The 20,175-nt window shown below is 38.7% G+C and overlaps 1 protein-coding gene across 2 annotated transcripts in view; it reads left to right on the top strand.

The window, feature by feature from the left end:
• The window catches only part of mRpL3 (mitochondrial ribosomal protein L3), a 55,576-nt gene that overhangs the window by 11,890 nt on the left and 23,511 nt on the right, over nucleotides 1-20,175 (top strand). For both annotated transcript variants that reach the window (XM_083139271.1, XM_083139272.1), the window contains exons 3-4: nucleotides 622-867; nucleotides 3,036-3,170. In XM_083139271.1, coding sequence (XP_082995397.1) covers nucleotides 622-867; nucleotides 3,036-3,170 — 381 coding nt within the window. The remainder of the gene's footprint in view (nucleotides 1-621; nucleotides 868-3,035; nucleotides 3,171-20,175) is intronic.

Raw genomic sequence — 20,175 nt, 5'->3', positions numbered from 1 at the left:
ATATATTTAATGCTCATTTGGCGCTCCATTTTTCTCTGTCATTTGCAATAAAAACAACTCGCTGCGATGTCAGTATCGTCCAGCAGTCGCACAGAAGGGTAGAGCACAAGAAGAAAATCCACAACCCTCCCTCCCACAGCAACATTCATCCCTTTTCCAAGAACTCCGGAATGAGCCTAGCATGATGATAATGCTGGTTTTGAAAATGTCCACATTCATACCCCACGAGTTTGCTTGGCAATGAATGGTTTCTTTTATTTCTACATAGTATTGACCACCAGGTGGTTGCATACCTTCAATGTCATTTTTGGGTGCATCACTTTCGTCCTGTCTTTGATCTCTTCATCTCCTTCCCAGGATGGTGCATCATTTCTCGGAAATGTACATGGATTTCCTGTGCAGGACCCCAACCTGTTACAAGGAAGGGTGAACAAACTTTTGAAAAGGACAAATCTTGACAAAATGAGTTGTTTTTCTCTAGGTCTCTCTAGCCCCACTAAATCTTTGGTATTGGTGAAGAAAATTCAAATGATACATTGGTATCGGATGAGCCCTATATACAAAAGTATGTTTACTATGTCCAAGCAAATAACATTTGTAATATATATTGTTCTATTCCAGCTACCCAATGAAGAGTTGACAGCCAGTAATATATCATTTGTAAAAGAAGTAGTTCATGACAAATATGGACCCCCTGCTATTATTGGAGGCGTCAGCACGTACCAACAGAGTCCATTAAAAATTGAACCTTGGCCACGAGGGGAATGGCAAACCAAGAGTCGAAGGACAGGAGTGATTGCCAGGAAAATCGGAGTCTATCCCTTGTGGTTGAAAAATGGGAAGAGAGTTTTGACCACACTGTTGCAAGTAAGCTTGTGTTTGTTTTTGCTTCGTCCATAATAATTTCTCACTTTGACTTCTCCATTGCACACACTGATATCTTAAGATGGATTTTTGATTTTGATTTTAAAATTTTGGGTGCGTCAGCACTAAGGCTATTTTGCACCCGTCACATTATACGGGGTCCAGCCCCTGACTTTCGTTAAAAGCTGAGGCTGTAAGGGAGCACTCAGCACAAATAAGGACAAAACACAGGACAACATAAACAAAATTATACTGGCCATGGAGCCAGTCACCAGAGCCTCGTTAGTCTGCAGTCCAGGGTGTACTACGTGGAAGTGAGGTTGACTATTGGGTGCATAAAGTGAAAGGAGCACACCTTACACCCCATCTTAAGATGGAGGTGAAGTAGATACACAAGGGCTTAGTGGTTATCAATTCTCTCCTGGGTTCAGTTCCCAGTGCAGACATGTTACTCAGTGGGGGGTGTAAAGGTCAATCTTCTGGTGAGGCATCAAAATGTCAACCTCACTTCCCCGTAGTACACCCCAGTAACTCCTTGTGTGCCTTGATCCACCACCAGGATAATTCTCTGTGGAGTTGTGCTGTCCTTTGTTTGTCCATGTGTGTGCTGAGAGCCTCTGCTTTTAATAGGTAAGATTTTATCCTTGGAAACAGTACAGTTTTAGTTCGTGTTAAGTACTGAGCGAATGAATGAATTAGTTTTAAAAATGTAGTTAGTAAGTTATAAATAGAGATCTTTTGTTTTCTTCTTAGTGGCCTATGCTCAATTTTGTTTTAGTTAACCCTTAAAGGATGGGCCGTGACACCAGTGTCACAAGCAGCTTTTTCTCATAGTATGTTGCTTTGTTAACACATACTGTAACTTGGATAATGATCAGAGATACATGTTTTGAGCTCTTTACCAATTAGTAAAGTTTAATTTCATTGCTACTGTTTGGGGGATGTCAGAAAAACTTCTTTTTTTCCCATTGGTTTTGAAAACATCGCTTCTTTCTCAATTTTGGTATATATTTTCCACAACAATGGCAAACATACAGGCATTATGCAGGAACCTTTTGGAGATTCACGTCCTGGCGTAGCCTGCGTGGGGGTCCGATGAATTTCAAATTTTGTGTAAAAAAATAGTTACTTTCCCTTTGTCTTCTAACTGATTACAGATTTTTTTCATCAGAAAAGTATATGGAAATGAGGTATCATTGTACCTCTAATGTTGTTAGTTCTGGAAATATAAAATTTCATTTAGAAGCATGCAAAGTTTCAAATTTCCTGCTGAAAACATGTTCTGCGTTTGTGCAAATACCTGGAAAATCAGCCTCTGCATCTAAGTGTTAAGGAGCTTATTCCCGTATTGTATGAGGGGCAAAAGTAACCTGTGTGCTGATGTACCCATAATTTAAAAATCAATCAGTTATTGTTCAGCAGTTGAAATCATTCCTGACAGAGTGGTGAGCATAACTTGGAAAGAAACAAGCTGTTTCAACTTCGAACCCTGGTTAATAGAGGAAGAGTCAGATGAAAACCTCAATTTGTTTTTTTTTCCTTATCTACTAGAATTCTGTATGTAGGGTTGCACAAGTTTGCTGCATTTTAGTACAGACCTATTGCTGATCTACATATTATTTACGAGTTTGACTTAGTGCCTGTATACCTCAAGAAGAGTAAGTCTTTGGGGTCCATGTGCAGTCACTTTTTGAGCCACTGCAAAGGCCTTTTCACCCATCTACCTGCGAACTGAGGCCACTGTCAAACTTTCTCCTCCATTAGTAAACTTACTGGTGTGATAAGCATGTACAGAGATATTGAATTTTCATTTGCAGAGAAATTTATGTAAGTTTTAGGTTGACAGAGGACATGTGTTTGTCCCATCGTCCAGTTCTGGAAGAATTAACCTGTATTTTATTTTTTGGCCCAAAACTTCAAGAATATAGGCTGATTAGAATTTTTTTTTCTGAAATGCATTGCTGTTGCTGACTGAATTTATTTCCAAACATATTCACAAATAACACTCTCCCTCCTTTTCCTCACCTACTTATGCCCTATACAAGTACAAGAATATATTGGTGTTCAACCATAGTATGTATCGTAAGCATCGCTATGGTGCGTTTATATGTGAATGCACACAATTTGACAAGAAAGTGAATTTGTCAACGTTTTGCATTATTTTCTTTCAGGTAGTTGACAACCATGTGATCAGGTACATACCACCAGAAGACTATAAGCCCAGAATTCACCCTAACAGAAGGAAGCCAAGAAAAACCAATTTGGGATGCCTTGTGGTTGGAGCTGAAAGTGCTGATCCTCAGTTGGTAAGTGCATCTGAACGAAGGTAGTAAAATCTCTGCAGGATAATCTATTATTTGTTCCTGATTTTTACTTTTTTTTCATAGTAAATGAGTGTGTTTTTTTGCTGGACAGTTTTCAGGTTACTGCCTACAATGACAAGAAAAAGTAACTTTTAAAAAATACAGTTCAGTTAGGTCCAACAATAGCGTTGATTCACCCGGAAATGTGTTAATTCAACAGTGGTTCATTCTCTGGTATTTTAATGATAAATAATGCTATTATCTATGGATGAAATTGATTTATTGGTATATAGTAATTTTTGACTGATGGCATATCAGTAAATTGCTGGGGCCCCCTCATAGGTGTAGTGGTAACATCGTCACCTTATAATCAAGTTCTCACAGTGGAGGCACATTGCACTGTGGTTCAGATCCCACTTTAAACTGTACGTCCAGTCCCGATTAGCCTTTTCGTGCATAAAGTGGACTTAAAAACAAATTCAAACAAACAGTAAATTGCTGATGGACCAGACCTATATTCCATAAGCAGCATGCAATTTGCTTCCAAAAGTAGCCAGGGCATGTTAGTGATCACACCATCTCTACTATGTTCCTACCTCTACACCCTCCCTCCCCTACCAGAGGCATGTTTTTCTACAGAAGGGTCCAATTTACCTTTCACCGTGCTATTTGTAATTATTTTGATTGTTTGCTTCATTTATTCTGTTACGCATTTCTTGCATTTTTTTCTTCCAGATGGCCAATGGCACTTGCAACTGCCCCCTACCTTCCCCCAATTTCAAATTTTATACAAAAAGAAACACATTTTGTAAAATTTCCTTGCTCGCTTTGCTAGCAACGCCTGCCTATCTTGTTAAGTTCAGAACCATATCTAGGAAGTGGGGGAGTTCTCTGGGAGCCATACGATCGAAATGAACAGAATTGTAAAAGAGAAGGCCGTGGCATACTGTGAAATAATTTGCATCCTATTAAATCAATATTGTTTTCAGTTTGAAAAAAAATGGATCTAAGGACATTCTTGCTCGCTTTGCTTGCAATCTCATTTTTTTGTAATGTATTGTAAATTACCAGAGAGAGAAGTAAGACCAACTATGTACTTCAGACTGCATCTGCTAAACAGTTTTGTCTGAGATGCATAAACAATTCTTTTGAGGAGAAGGAGCATGCACATTTCAGAGACAATTTATATCATTTCTGCTGTTGGTATGTTATGAAGCAGATAATTAATTGATTGATTTGGTGTTTTAAGTCCACTTTATGCACAGTATGGCTAATCGGGACTGGACGTACAGTTTAAAGTGAGATCCGAACCACTATGTGCCTCCACCAGGTATCGAACCTGGGACCCCTTGATTACAAGGCAACGACGTGACCATGAAGCAGATGAATTGATAATGTAATATATTGTTGAAATTATAAAAGGAACTTTGAATATGTTCAGTTTAGTGTTAGCATGTTGCATATATATTTTCTTACGTCTCTCCATATTGCATGTGTGTAAAATATATGTTGTACATGGAAGTTATACATGTCGTATGTACAAGAAGAATTATATTCAGAATGCATTATCTATCAGATTTACAATTTAATAGAACAATTTTCACATACTACGAGGCCAGGGATCCCAGGTTCGAATCCCAGCCTGGGCATGGATCTTTGTGAGTGTCCATTCATCAATTTCATTGTATCATAACTCATCCCCATCTTCGCAAATTAGCTAAAAGTGGCACAAAAAGCGAAGTAAAATAAAGCAAATCAATCGATCAAAAATACAATTTGTGTGCTTGTTTTCCATTATCAGCTAATGTGAAACTGGATGTGTTGAAAACATGATTCAAATCGTTTGTTCCAATACAACTGCTTTAGCACTGGCTTCTACCCCCTATTGCGTGATTTACAAGGATGAATACGTCTTTGATACTATCACCACCACCACTAATAATAATAATAACATTATTATTGGCATATTTATCCTGGTACTTGCCCCTCCCCAAACACAAATTTGTGGTTACGCCTCTAGTTTTGCTCCTCATCGTTTCATACATTTGTACAAAATTCTTTAATAAAGATTTATGTTTTACAAACAAGCAAGCACAATCAGGTTACAGAAAGCAGGAAATCAATGATGTAACGTTGCAGGGAACTGTGAATAAGAACTACAATTTCACTTAATTGCTGTTTTTTTCCATAGTGTTAGTAATTTAAACCACCAATTATCCAGTTGTGTTGAATTCTTCCGATATTTCCACAAGTATGTGACTTCTTTTCATTGATGAAAAATCAAAACTTACATAATATCTTAAATGATTTTATAAGTCATCAGCTTCCAAACTCCAGAGCATGTCAAGTATCTAAGCACTCGGTGTGCAAAGTAATTACTGCTTAATGGTCACATAAACTTTACTAAACTAGCATTCCTCACTTCACCTTGCTCAAATAAGAATTACGAGACTATAGCATCACTGTGTGATTCAACTGCCTGCCTGTTGCAGTTTTAACACAGGTACATGGTTTGGTGTAATAACATAATTTATTTAATTTATAATAAAATATTCTTGATGAGGGACTTTCAATAAATATTTGAAGCAATTTAGGACTTCCATTGTTGAAGAAAGTATTTGTTGTTGACAGTAACTTGCTATGAATTGTGCTCTAATTAAATTACTGGTGTAAAAATGTACATGTGTTACCATTAGTTTATCAGCAAAAGCCACTGAAGCTCTTAATATGTGTCCTCCCTGATGGCACAGTGGTAGTGTCGTCGCCTTGTAATCAAGGGGTCCCAGGTTCAATACCCAGTGGAGGCACATAGTGGTTCAGATCCCACTTTAAACTGCAGGCCCAGTCCTGATTAGCTTTTCTGTGCATAAAGTGGACTGGAAACAAAAACTCAAACTTATAAACATGTTAATAAATGATAAGTCTGGTCAATCAGCAAACAATCTCCTGGTGAGCATTGCTAGATACTTGGCACATACCTGGTAGCGTATTTATGCGTGTATAGTGCGCGTGCATGTATAATACGCACCCTGGTTCTTGATGGGTTAAAGTTACAAAAAATTATATCTTGTATATAATGTGCAGTGTCAAGAAATGCCTTCCTTAGTTGTAGGTCGTAAAGCTGTTGCTATGCTGACCAAGAGTGAATAACATCATACATATTCAATGAGTCACCTGAGGAGAATATTCTCTTGTGTAAAGTCCGCACGTTTATTATGTCCCCATCGGCAACCCTTTTATAAAACTTAACACTGACAACAATAGCAAACAATAGCCAAGCTGCTCCCGATAAGCGCGTGGACTCAGACGTTGTTGCCACATTTTCTTTACTTACATTTCTTGTAGTTGCAAATCGCCTCTCATTATTTTTGCTCCATAACCACGTGCGGGGTTGATTCTTTTTAACTAGTTGTGTCGTGTTATGGTGCTGTTTTGTTGCTTTGTTATAGTGTTGTGCTTTTAGTTTTTTCCTTAGACTTTGCATAATGCAAGTTATCACTCACGGCTGCTAGTGAAAATCCTAAGTATGAAGACAAAACTGCAGGATATTATTTCCTTCATGGAGAGCAGAGGTGCCCACCCTCCTCAAAGCCAATGGCGCATTCCCCCCAAAAATAATGTCATGCGTCCCCCCAGATTATATCATTTGCCCCCCCCCAAAAAAAACATCATTCATGCCCTCAAACCATATCGTAATCCTCACAAAGTATTTAATTACGACAGTGTGTCTACCGAAAGTAACTTTTTCTTAGCTTTACAGAACACTATACTTGATCTGCCCTTATTCCCTAAACAGGGGTGCCCATCACTCAAGACCACCCCTAAAATCGTTCATAAACCCCCGAAAATAGTTTGGATGAATGTGTAATAGTTGATGTCTATTTGAATGAAATAGCATGTTACATTGTCCATATTTTTTGATTGTTCGATTTTCGAAAAAACTTCAAGCTAGCACATTGATAGGTTAAATGTAGTAAATTAAAATATGTATATATGCATATAAATAGTATTTTTGAGTGGGTTTATAAAACTAAATTTGAGTATTTAACACAAATTGTTACACAACTTAAGATAAAGATAGAATAATTCAACCTTGGCAAACCAAATAATATGCTCCAGCCGTATGGCAGATTCAATTTGTTTCACGAGACATTACAGAACCCTAGCTAGAAATTCTTAACCTCAGGGCGATAATATAACAGGGTTCCTCTTTCAAAGAACTCACCCTCACCCCCCGTTTTCCTCGGATAAATATAATTATTTTAGTAACAAACCATAATCCATAGCAATAATTACTTGGATTTTATCTTCAGTGCAAATTTAAAATTTTCCTGTGACAAGTTAGAAATAGGGATTCGATATATTTTTGTCCCAAATGATGCACCTGCTTTACATTAAGCAGTATACCAACACTAAGCATTATATTTTAAGAAGTGATGTTATTAATGAATATCGAGAATATCGCTTGTGTCTTGTAATGCAGCTATAGTATGAAACTTCACATTCTCCTCAGTAAAGCGCCAAACATGCATTCTCGCAACACATGGTTGCGAGTGCATGCAAGAGCAAGCAAGAAAATGTTTACACCCATTTCTTTGCAGGCTTTCAAGAATATTAATTTAATGGGGTGTCAATACTTCCTTAAGATCCCGAGATATTTTGTCTTTTCCAGCTTCTCTTTTGGCACGTTTGGGGTAGAAAACGTGTACTACATACAATATCGCTAAATACAGTCTCCAAAATTTAATGTTCGAACTCTCTCCACTACAGAAATCTCTCGACAGTCTAAGATTTAACACTTTATCAAGAGCTTCCTATTTCCTCCTTTAAATTTAATACAATACACCAAAATTTCCATGCTAGTTTTAGACAGCATTGCTTCCTCCAAAAAAATTAATTCTCAGTCTCCACACCAGAATTTCCGCAACAGTCTAAGACAATAGTAATACACAAGAATTGGATACCCCCTCAATTTAATGTTCAATCCCCCTCTAACTAAAATACCAGCCATAATGTAAGACCTAGAGTTGGATACTTCCCCCCCCCCCCATGTTTAATTCAGAATCCCTCCAGAACCCCGGTGTCAATTAAGGCCTAATATGTAAGAGTTGGATATTTCTTCCCCCACCCTCCCTCCCCACTTCGATAATACCCTTAAACACTTACTTTTTAATCTTTATCTGTATTTATTTTCTCTTCCCATATTCTTTAATTTTGTTTCTCTTTCTTTTTCTTTTTCCTTACAATTTCTTTCTGCTTTTCCTCTTTCTCTTCAATTTGGCAACATCGCTTTCCTACTCCAGTTTGTTGCTTGTACTTCAAAAGAAAACCGCCAGCTTGGGTGTTTCTTTTAACAAAGAGTACCGCTCCCTTTGTTAACCGCTGGGGATATAATGAACGCGCGGACTTTAAACAATAAGACTCCAACCCACGCCACCTCGCCCCTCTCCCTACACTGTGCAACCCAAAGGCTTTCACTCCTTAACCACCATATTTATTCTGTAATAGTAGAAAGCAAGATCAAAATTACATTATGGATTTGCAGTGCTCAGGAAGTTATTTTCTATTATTTCTCGCCCAACAAATTCTGCTGATATGCATCCCATGTGACGGAAGGTGCATGCTCGAATTTCGCCAGAGTTGCACTGCATTACATTACAAAGTGAAAAATCGTGTGAAATGGCCTTGAAACATTTATACATTGTTTTGCTCATTCCTTCTTTATTTTTTCTAAAATAACTCAAAATATATATATACTTTTTTCATGACTAATGTAACATTTATACAAAGCACATTCAGGACCTTCAAACTAGCAGTTAGCAGCACAAGATTTCTTCCATTAAGGAATTTACACACTCCATATATATATTATTATTATTTGGCCAGTGATACATTTTAATTATTGTTTTTTTTCCTTATGTTTTCTTTCATCCAAAGCACCATAGAACTCAGAACGTTCCTTCATTTTGTGAAGATCTTATTTCATCCGCATTTCACATTAGTGTCGTTACCTTGAATGGAATACTGTTGCCATATTAAAACACTGCAGGATTTAAGCTTTACAATGATATGTAACATGATAGGGTTCCATAAACATGAAAAATCAATGCAAGTGTCCTAAAATCATGGAATGACCCTGTACAGTTTCATATTGGCTGTCTGAATTATTCCGTGCATAATACGCACCACATTTTTTGGGAGCAAAAATTTGTGGAAAAAGTGCGTACATGAGTAAATACGGTAATTAAGTGTGAATCAATACCTATACAACCTGTGTTGTTCTGTGTTTTGTCCTTATATGTGCTGAGTGCCCCTTTACAGCCTCAGCTTTTAACCCAGGTTGTATTTTAGTCCTCAGACATATTTATTTTATTATGGTAAGGGGCTGGGCCACGTACAGTATAATGTGACAGAAATAACACAAGTCCTGACACACCCACTGTTGAGTTTCGGGTTCTTTCAGTTCTTCGATTATCCAAGAAATGGAGTTAAGAATAAGACAGAATTTGTAACACAAACAAAAGTCTATAATTCCGGAACACAGTAATAGAACAAGTACAACAACTTACATATCGGTATAATAGAAAGAAGTCTCGTCACGGAGAACGGCTATGACTTTTTAGACATACATGACAGGAACAATACACAGACTGATGACAAACAACATTTAATAACCAGGTCTGGCGTTCAAGTTCAATCGGCATACGACACTCTCTACCCCTTCGGCTGAAAAGACTCCCGTTTCATGGAGTTTGCCCATAGTGGTCAGGCGATCGTCTTGGTCTCTGTGATCTCCTAACCGGTTGATTGTTGCAGGTCGCATTTGGATGTTCCACTAGATCTTCAGTAGCAGGTACTTGGAGATAGTCCTCCTCTCTAACAAGCACTGGGTTGTTTCCGCGCGATCGACTTTGATTTCGGACAGAGGTGTCTTCTCCAACCTTGTCGGGATACCTCTTGATCTTCGTGAGATGAACAACAATCAGGTCATTATCTACAATCACCTTCGCCATCGTCCGGCCTATCAATTTAACAATTTCGCCGATTTTGTACTTGGACCCATGGCTGAATTTTTTCTTGTGACGTTCCACAAAGTACCTTTTCCCCCGGCATAAACAGAACGGGACTAATAGGTTGATTCTTGGAACTATTTGACGTGTCAAAAGTGGAAATGTCTGTTCTTGGCCGAAACTTAAGCAAACATTCTGCTGGACTGTACCCGTGGACTGGAGTATTCCTTAATCTGCCTAAAAGCTCAAGAACGAACTTGTCCATCTCTCTCAACGTGATGCATGAACGATTTGAAAAGTTCTTTTCCAGTAAGTTCTTCACCACCCCAACATTCCTTTCAGCTAGACCATTTGATTGGGGAGTGTACGGAGCTGAGTGAAGAAGCTTGATATTCATCTTTGAGCAATAAGAGTCGAACTCTGAAGATGCAAATGGTTGGCCATTGTCTGTAACATAGGTTTTCGGATATCCAAAGCATGAAGAAAATTCATCTAAATAACCAATCATGGTGTCAAATTGCATATTCTTCACTCTCCATACAGATATCCAATGAGAATAAGCGTCAACCAGCAACAGGAAATTCATGTCTGAGAAATGGAAGAAATCAAGATGAACACGCTCAAAAGGCTGCGATGCAATAGGCCACGTTTCGAACGCGGTACCTGGTACGTTGGGCCTGTTATTGTATCGCAAACATGTGTCACACAAAGATGTAACCCTCTCAATATCTTCGTTCATCGTGTTCCAGAAGAACGATGAACGAGCTATTTCCTTCATTTTGCATGTTCCCTGGTGGTATTTGTGCAACAGAGATAGGACACTTTGGATACAAGATTCAGGTACGACCAGTCTTTCGCCCACGAAAATACATCCCTTCTGTATGTGGACATCATATCGCCTGTCGAATATTTTTCTGATAGGATGACCTTTTGTTCTCCCGATGAATTGTGGCCATCTCCCTTGAACATATTCGAAGACTTTAGAAAGTTCAGGATCACGTTGTGATTCCAGCGAAATGCGCGTCAACACCGAAGATTCAATAAGATTAAGGACAACCGGCTCAGCTGTCAACTGACATGCGAAATCATCATAATAATCATGAACTGGATCATCTGCAACACAAATTCTAGACAGTGCATCAGCCAACTCAACATGAGGCGTGTAAACAGTTCTGAAGTCATATTCTTCCAATACTAACTTCCATCTGTTGATTCTGCTGATGGCTAAAGCAGGCAGGTTACTTCTAGGATCCAGCAGGTGAGATAAAGGTTTTGAGTCGGTGAACGCAACAAAATGTCGTCCAATGAGATACTTGTGAAAGTATTTGACTCCACAGACTAATGCAAGTGATTCCCTTTCCAATTGAGTGTAGTCCTTTCCGCAGCGGATAAAGTACCGGCCATACACATGATAGGCTTTAGCACTCCGTTTATCTTGTGCATTATGGCTGCTCCCGTAGCGGTAGGAGATGCATCCGACATCAGGTATAAGTCTTTATCAGGATTATATACTGTGCGTACTAAGTCCTTAGATAGCAGATCCTTGACCTCCTGGAATTCCTTCTGATGAACATCTGTCCATGACCAGCATACCCCATTCTTCAACAAATCATATAAATTGGCAACACAGTCAGCTAGGTTTGGCAGGTACGAAGCGTAATATGTGACCATACCGAGAATTCAATTCGCCGACATTAGTGGGTGGCTTACACTGAATTATTTTATCAATGTTTTCTTTCAGAGGACGAATTCCCTCCTGTGAAAGAGAATGTCCCAGATACTTCACATTTTGCACAAAGAACACAGACTTTTGTTCGTTTATGCGGACGCCATAATCGGAGAAAAGATTTAGCACCTTTCGTGCCTTATCATTGCACTCCTCAAGAGTAACTCCTCCTACTAAAATGTCATCTTGGAAAATGGAAACCTTGTCTACACCCATCAATATCTGCTCCATCGTGGCTTGCAAAATGGCACTGGCAGAGTTTACTCAGAAGGGAAGCTTCAACTGTCCGAATAACCCGAATTCCGTGTTGAAGACAAGGACCTTCTGAGCCTGAACAGATAGGCGTAACTGAAGGTAAGCCCTTCGAAGGTCGAATGAAACGAACCAACTGCAACCAACCATCTTGTTGAAAAGGTCCTCTATTTTAGGTAACGGATGTCCCATCTTCCTAAGTTGCGGATTTACAGTGTTCTTGTAGGACACACATAGCCTTAATTCACCATTTTTCTTACGAACAACAACAACAAGAGGAGAAGCCCAGGATGATGATTTGATCGGTTCAATGACTCCGTCACTAACCAACTTCTGTAATTCATCTTTGACTGGTTCCTTTAGCGAGTACAGGACGTCATAATATCTCTTGAACACTGGAGTAGCATCGTCTTTCAATGGCAAGTCTATCTCGAAGCGCTTGATCGACTTGGACATGTCACCATCAAAAGGTATAGGAAAATCTTTCTTTAGATTTGCAACCAGTTCTTTTATTGCTGATGATTCAACAGTAGTTGCAACCATCTGAGGAACATGTGAAACAAAAATGTTTCGCCATTCAGGCATGAAAATATCAATCCAAGATAAACCCATAATCGAACGATTCAATTTTGTCTTTACAACAATCATATCTAAGTTATGTTTCATTCCTTGAAATACAACTTCAACATTAACTTTTCCTAAAACACCAAGATTATTACCATTTGCTGCTTTCAAGATGATAGGAAAATTGTGTATAGTGCAACCTCGCAATGAAGACTCAAATTGTCTACTGTCAATTAAAGTATAAACAGAACCTGTATCCACTAGGAATGGAATCTTAGAATTGTTGACTTGTAAGTCGATAAACAACGATCCATGTGTATGCCAAACAGATTCACTTTCTTTAGTAACGAAAGTAGTGAAAATTTCTGGACACTGAGCGTTACATTGGATACTAGCGGCGCTGTAATCAACAAATTCGCTCTTAGATTTTTCTTCTTGAATATCTGCAAATTTGTGATCTATGGAAATGCACGGCACATTAAAATCTGAAAATTCAATGGATGATTGTCGGATTATATGTTTGAAATTGCTGTGATTGTTAGGTTCAATCATAGGTTTTGAATTAGCTGGAACATTGATAGATCTTTCATTGATACGTGTGTTAAGCCTCGGCTGGATGTTGAAAGAAATCCAAATTTCGCGAGTGTCGTTAGTTCCGTTTTAACAACAGTATCAAGGGAACACGAGGGAGGCGCTGACGTCGCTTTCAAGAAATTCTTCTTTTTCCCAGTCACAAATTTCCCATATTCTTACCATCGTTACCCAGTTTCAGCAACCCGACCTCGCTGCTTTTACGATCTGGCAGGGAGAGGGGGAGAATGAATGGTCGTTCCCACTGGCCATTGACAGATGTGCCGAAACCCTGAAGAATAACTGTTTTCCTTTCCTTAGTTGAAAAAAACCTTACACATCGTCCTTTGAGATTACCAGCCTATGCACTGTGAAGCTGCATGTTTCTTCTTGTTTCCGTCGGTACATTCCTTTTGTTACAGTAAAATGGCCAACTAACATAGATTATGTAGTAAAATACCTAAAATATAAATTCTCAGCTTTGGAATCAGGATTCTGTTGTTACTGTTCTCGTACAAGAAGCTACACACTTTGTGTTATCAGGGCCTCTCCGATGGCGTAGTGGTGACGTCGTCGCCTTGTAATCAAGGGACCCAGGATTCAATACTCGGTGGAGACGTAGTGGCTCCAGTGGCGTAGCAGCCACCCCCGCAATCCCCGCAACGCGAGGGGGGGGGGGCGAGGTGTAGGAGCCCCACAATGCGTTCTTGAATTTTTTATATAATCGCAGAAATTCCACATATAGTGTCGCTTATAAAAAAATCGATTTACGAAACAGAAATCTGGTTCCCAGTAACATCATATACGACGTCTGCGATAACAAGCAGTGACGTATTATCTCAGCCAGAGGGGCTCCAGTAACTTGTCATATGGGTCCCCCTCCGAAATGCAGAATTAACTTACTTGCTCGCAGATGTCCATCGATAGGAAAATATCCCTCATCTCATTCCTTTGTATCTACGCAGTTTGTCGTAAACGTAGTGTAGCGTGTCAATTGTCTACAGTTATGAATCCAGTAGAAATATTCAGTTGCTCAACCAGTCTATCCTTATTTTACAATAAACATCAAAATTGTTAATTCGTAACCTTTTAGTTTTACACGTGATATTTAAAATGTAACTTCCCACCTAATATTTTCAAGGGGGGTCCCAATTCTTTTCATATTGAAATAAGAGCTGAAATGAATTTTCCATATTGTCTACACTTGTTACGTTTTACTTCAAAGGGACCGAAAACCTCAGTAAACCCATAGTAAATTATCCCTTTGCTGTAAAGACCATTATCCCATCCTCTGCCACGCAGGGTATACAACGTATGAGTTAAATGTGACCATTATTTTGTGTAATTTTGTAAGTTCATTTTTCTTACAATTTGGCATTTTGTGGACATTTCTGTCGAACTAGTTCTTCTTTTCCAACGTGTTACGATTTTTTGATCTGCAGTGTTCGAAGGGTAAATTCCTCGCTGCAAATTTCCTTGTTCGCGTTGGGGATAGAAAAAAGGAAAATTCGAGCACTGATGATCTATTAATAAAAAGGTTCTTGTTTCATGAAAAAGTATTTAAGAAAGTATGATCACTGGTCTATCGAAAAAAGAATGGCAGCATTAAAATTATGAATAATGATGTTGAGGTCTACTAACCTGTGGCAACCTTCTTTTATTTTGTTGGGGGGGGGGGGAGGTTTCAGTCCTTCCAAGCTGCATTTCATGGAGTGACAAATTTTCAGTGAATAGAGTTCCTTCGCAGCTTTATTATCTATCACTCAAGACTAGAGTCTGCAGTTATTTCTTCGTAGCAGATTGAAATTTACCTTGTGATAGGTTACTACCGACAATCTAGATATCCGGTTCAACCCCCTTTACTGAAGGATAAGTTTGTTGCTTGAGTATATTACTCACTCAGTATTAGAAGGCTAATATGAGCGACTCTTACGTTGAATCTTGGCCTGGAGGAACCAGGAGATGGTTTAGGGGCTGAAGGCACGTCCACCTCAAAGTCCAAAAGAGGAGTGTTTACTATCTTTTTATAATTCCACCAAAACAGTATTTTTTAATATCTGTGTAATATATGTAACTTCATTAAAAAAAAATATTTCAAGCAAAAATACAAAGCATCAGGAACAAAATATATGGCAGCGGGAAGCTTCCCCCTCCTCCAAAAGTGATTCCTGGCTGTGTCCCTGCGTTGAATTAGAGAAAATATTTCCAGATTCTTCTTCCAGTTATTTTTCAGAGCTTCAGACCATCCTGATTTAGTTTCAAGAAGGTACTACAGTGATATAAGTCGATAACAAAAAAATGGGAAGGCATAATATTTGAGGCAAAAGTTGATTTCTTGTACAACGAAGGGGGGAGAACAGATAACTATCTAACTATTGTACCTCCGTCCCACTCTGGCGTCATATTTTTTTTGTGACACTAAGGGGGCCAATCAATATTTTACTTGCGGGGGGGGCAAAGATCTGCGCTACCCCACTGAGTGGATGGGATCCCACTTTAAACTATACGTCCAGTCCCGATTTGCCTTTCTGTGCATAAATTGGTCTTAAAACAAGTTTAACAAACAAACGTTTTGCTATCAGTTCACAATCATAATTGGCTGTGCTCTAATAGTTGGAGATATTGATAGATGCACGTAAAGAGTGAGGTATTTGCAAAATTTCCGGCAACTACTCTTGAAGCATCGATATATTATAAATTGTACATATATAGTCTCCCCACAATAACCAAACATTAGCAAGCAGATGGAGCACTTCCCCTTCACTTTCAAATACCATTCTGTACATAACCGCCGACGCGGTGGCTCAGTCGGTAACGCGTCTGACTACCATGCACAAGGTCCCGGGTTCGATCCCCGGCCGGTTCAAATCCGGGAACTTTTCTAACGTAGGAAGCGGCCCCGGCGCCCACCCAGCGTCGAATAACATGGGTACCTGGGGGAAACCCTGGGGGGTAAAGGCGGTCAGGGGCGTGATGCTGATCACATCACCCCCACTCACGACCGGATCAAGAAAGTGTGGGGCGTTACCCCCACACCCCCTATACGCCTTCATGGCGTGGTGCTAAGCACAGGGGAACACTTTTTTTACTTTTTACATAACCGCCGAACTCGGGACCTTTATTACTCAAGATTAGTCTGTCCGATACCCGGTGGAGGCAAATGGCACAGTGGTTCGGATCCCACTTTCAACTGTAGGTCCAGTCCCGATTAGACTTCCTGTGCATAAAGTGGACTTCAAACAACAAATCAATCAATCAATCAAGATTAGTCAAAAGCAGGCACGTATCAAGAAATATATTTCGGGGGGGAGAGTCCGAACCAAGTCTCAGAAATAATAATAATATAAATGATGAAATTAAAGTATTCACATTAGATTAATGACATTAATTAAATATGTAAATTAATTAATAATGTATTATTATTATTACTTGAATAGGCAAAAAGACGGTGTAAGTACAGGGATATAACAACACATATTCTTTATCTAGCTTAGGTGTAGTTAATATCGCAAAAAAATGAAATGAGAAATGAATGTCAAATAGATCAAGGATCGAATATTTATTGAATATGAATATGGTCCTATTAAATACACACACATGGCATTTAGACGATTAAGAACGTGTTATTTATGGAATCATGTCAGCCAAGACACATTTTCACCTCACTCAAGGTCAAGGATTATATGAATTCAATTGAAATTGTACCAATATCTACAATTGAATGTGAATGCGGGTTCCGTGTCATGAATCTAACCTTTACTGAACAGAGGCAGATTAAATATTTGGTTGAATCATAGAATACATTGCCGTAAATCCATTTCAGTGTTGGTGTTTTATTTTCATTTCGTATGAGCTCAAATTACCATTTTAATCCTTCGTTTTAAAAGTAATTCAAACACAAAAATGGTTATTGGGGTTCATTTTGAGTTTTTTCGACTTTATTACTACCTTCATTTGAATTTTTTTATTTTCTAAAAATTTCGGGGGGGCTGTAGCTCCTTTAGCACCCCCTCTGCGTATGGCAATGCCCTCTGGATCTCCCTCCCCTAAATAGTCCCCGGCTCAAAAGTGACAGAAAAGCCAAGGTGAACTCCATTTTATAATCTCTAATTCTCCGAAATTATTCATTTTGGAATGAAAAAATAGAGATTAAAGTTGATTTCCAAAAAAAAAAAAAAAGAAGAAGAAGAAGAAGAAGAAGAAGTATTGAAGGACAATAACAGGGAAGTTTTCCCTTTGTAAAGTCGGCTGGGCGTCTCACTGGCCTGCTGGAAACTAAGATTAGGTTCCTGGGCGTGTTTTGTGAGGTCGGATTTTTGCGGCCTTCTCTCTTCATAAAGCGGCTCTGGGGTTCACCCATTCTCAAATAAACAGGTACCATTGAAGGACGACACCCCAAGGGGCGGGGTAGGCTAAAGGAGGCTGGAGCGTGATGCTTAAAAACCAAAGGATAGAGAATGAAAGTGAAAATAAAGATTGATTGATTGATTGATTTGTGGTTTTAAGTCCACTTTATGCACAGAAAGGCTAATCGGGAGTGGACTTACAGTTTAAAGTGGGATCCGAACCACTGTGCCATGTGCCTCCAGTGGGAATAAAGAGGCAAAACAGACTAAAAGAGAGGAAAAGGAAGAGGAAAACCAACCAAAACAGACTATAATAACAGAGGAAGGGGTCGATTGAGAGAAATGAAGATAAACATTTCTCACGGTGGAGTGAGAAAAGGAACAAAGAAAAGAAACAGTACAGAACGACAAAGAGATAAAGGAAGGAAGAGAAACAAAAAGATAGGCATACAGAAAAAACTATAGAATGAGAGAATGAGAAACAGAAGCAAAAGGTAGAAAGCGAAATAGAGAACGAGCAAGTGGAGAGAGAAAGAGAAGGGCAAGAAATGAAGGAAGCTCTATATCTGAAGAGACCTAATCGTGAAAAAGATACTATGGTTTTACACACACAGAGATAAAAGAGTTATAAATAAAAGTTAGTTTTCTGTATTACAAGTTCTAGACTCTCCCAAGTATCATTCCAGCTCAAATGAGGCGAAAAAAAAGTCGCCCTAGTTTCGAGTGTAAGTGAAATTTTAAAATTTTACTCGCTAAACTGCTGGAAAAGGAACACAATTCAATTGTATTCAAATATTATGCATTACTAAGGAGGGCTTCCCAGGTAGCTTAAAGGTAACACCTTGTAATCAGAGGGCCCCGGGTTTAATAGCCGGTGAAGACACGTCTCTTCCGAAGGAGTGGTTTGGATCCCACTTGTAACTAAATATTAAGATTTCTCCAGATTTCTGACTGTGATGCACCGTAATGTCATAAGTCCTATAGGCTCGAATGTCAGTTAATGAATGAATGCTTCCTTAGTTAATGTTACCAATGTCAAGTCACTGTTCAAATTAAAGGGAATTCCAGGTAAGTGTCTCCTGTCTCATTTTCCCCAGCCTCTACATCTTCCAACCAGTAACATAAATTTTCCCCTTCGTAATTTTTCTGTTATTTTTGTGTAATTTGTCATTTAATTTTTAGGTTCATTTAACGCCGACACGTCAGTCAAAATTGTCAATTTTTACATAATCTTACATTAATTTTTGTATTAAGTCCTATTTTATGCACAGATAGGCTAATTGGGATTGGACCTACAGTTTAAAGTGGGACCCTAACCCGGGAACCCTTGATTACAAGGTGATAACGTTACCACTATGCGATCAGGGAGATAATTAATTTCAAATGAAATTCATGATTTGGAAATAAATTTATTAAAATTTTGTTACTCCACACCAAACTCACACAGAGCATTGTCGTCCTATTAAATTTTGCGCTTTACGTTTTATAATAATAATAATATGATGATGAACGTTAATTTAAATGTTTATTTTGTTATTTATTTTGAGCCTCAATAAATTAAAATGTCAGTTCTTGGGTCTCAGCGCGGCGCAAATGATTTAGTATAAGTATAATTATTGTATTAGGTAAAAACAAAAGTCAAAATGCGAAAATGGGAATCTCTGAACCACCCTCTTCCATCCTACATTTTCTTCAATTCCCATAATGATGCATATAACCTAGATATGTAAAAAAAATCGGATAGAATCACAGAGTAAGTCAACGAAGTAACTGGCTTTCTTGTTTCGGATCAGACTTGTACGAACCGACGTAATTTGTGTAAACTAAGTGAAGGCGATTCACTTCCTCGACTTCCAAGACTGTCTGTCTTGTATTTTGAAAGTAGCCACCCACTGAAGGAATGAATGCACTTCCCTGAGTTTCCAAGGTCTTTGCGCGGACAAAACATAAACCAGATGTCAAAGCAAGATAAGTTTACAAATTGCGGTGTGAAACCCTCCCCCTCCTCCGCTCCGAGCGGCACATGACCGGTGCCGCAGATGGGAGAATACACATTCAGAGGGTTGCTTGCCCAGAAGCGACAGCAGTGACATAAGCGGAAAATCCTCGAACTTGCAGAAGGCGTGGGAACTAAATACTTGTCTTTTTTTTAATAAAATTATGTAATTTCTGTTGAAGATATTGTGCAAACGCTTAGAATTATCTATATAAATTCACGACACTAAGATGCACAATATTGAACTTAAATGCTAAAATGGTTTTAAACTCTTCAAACGCCCCATTTAAAGCTGGTTTCAGATCCAATTAATGCTGAATTTCCAATTTTTTGTACGCTAAACTAGAATCCCAAATTGATTTTTGTATCATTACATCCCTCCGTGTATCCTTCTAGAAAAGCCTTGCAGAGTATCATCGAAATTGGAAGCATATGTTAGAAGATTTTGTCAATAGAAGGAGAAGCAGTTTTCAGCTGTTGAGAGAAACATCCAGCCGAGGCTTAAGCACAATATTTGTGCTAGAAACCAATTTGTTTTTGTTAT

Source organism: Lepisma saccharinum, chromosome 17 (assembly GCF_977018435.1).
Source record: "Lepisma saccharinum chromosome 17, izLepSacc3.1, whole genome shotgun sequence".
Lineage (NCBI taxonomy): Eukaryota > Metazoa > Arthropoda > Insecta > Zygentoma > Lepismatidae > Lepisma > Lepisma saccharinum.
The sequence above is the reverse complement of the archived record's forward strand: the minus strand, read 5'-3'. Positions and strand labels throughout refer to the sequence as shown.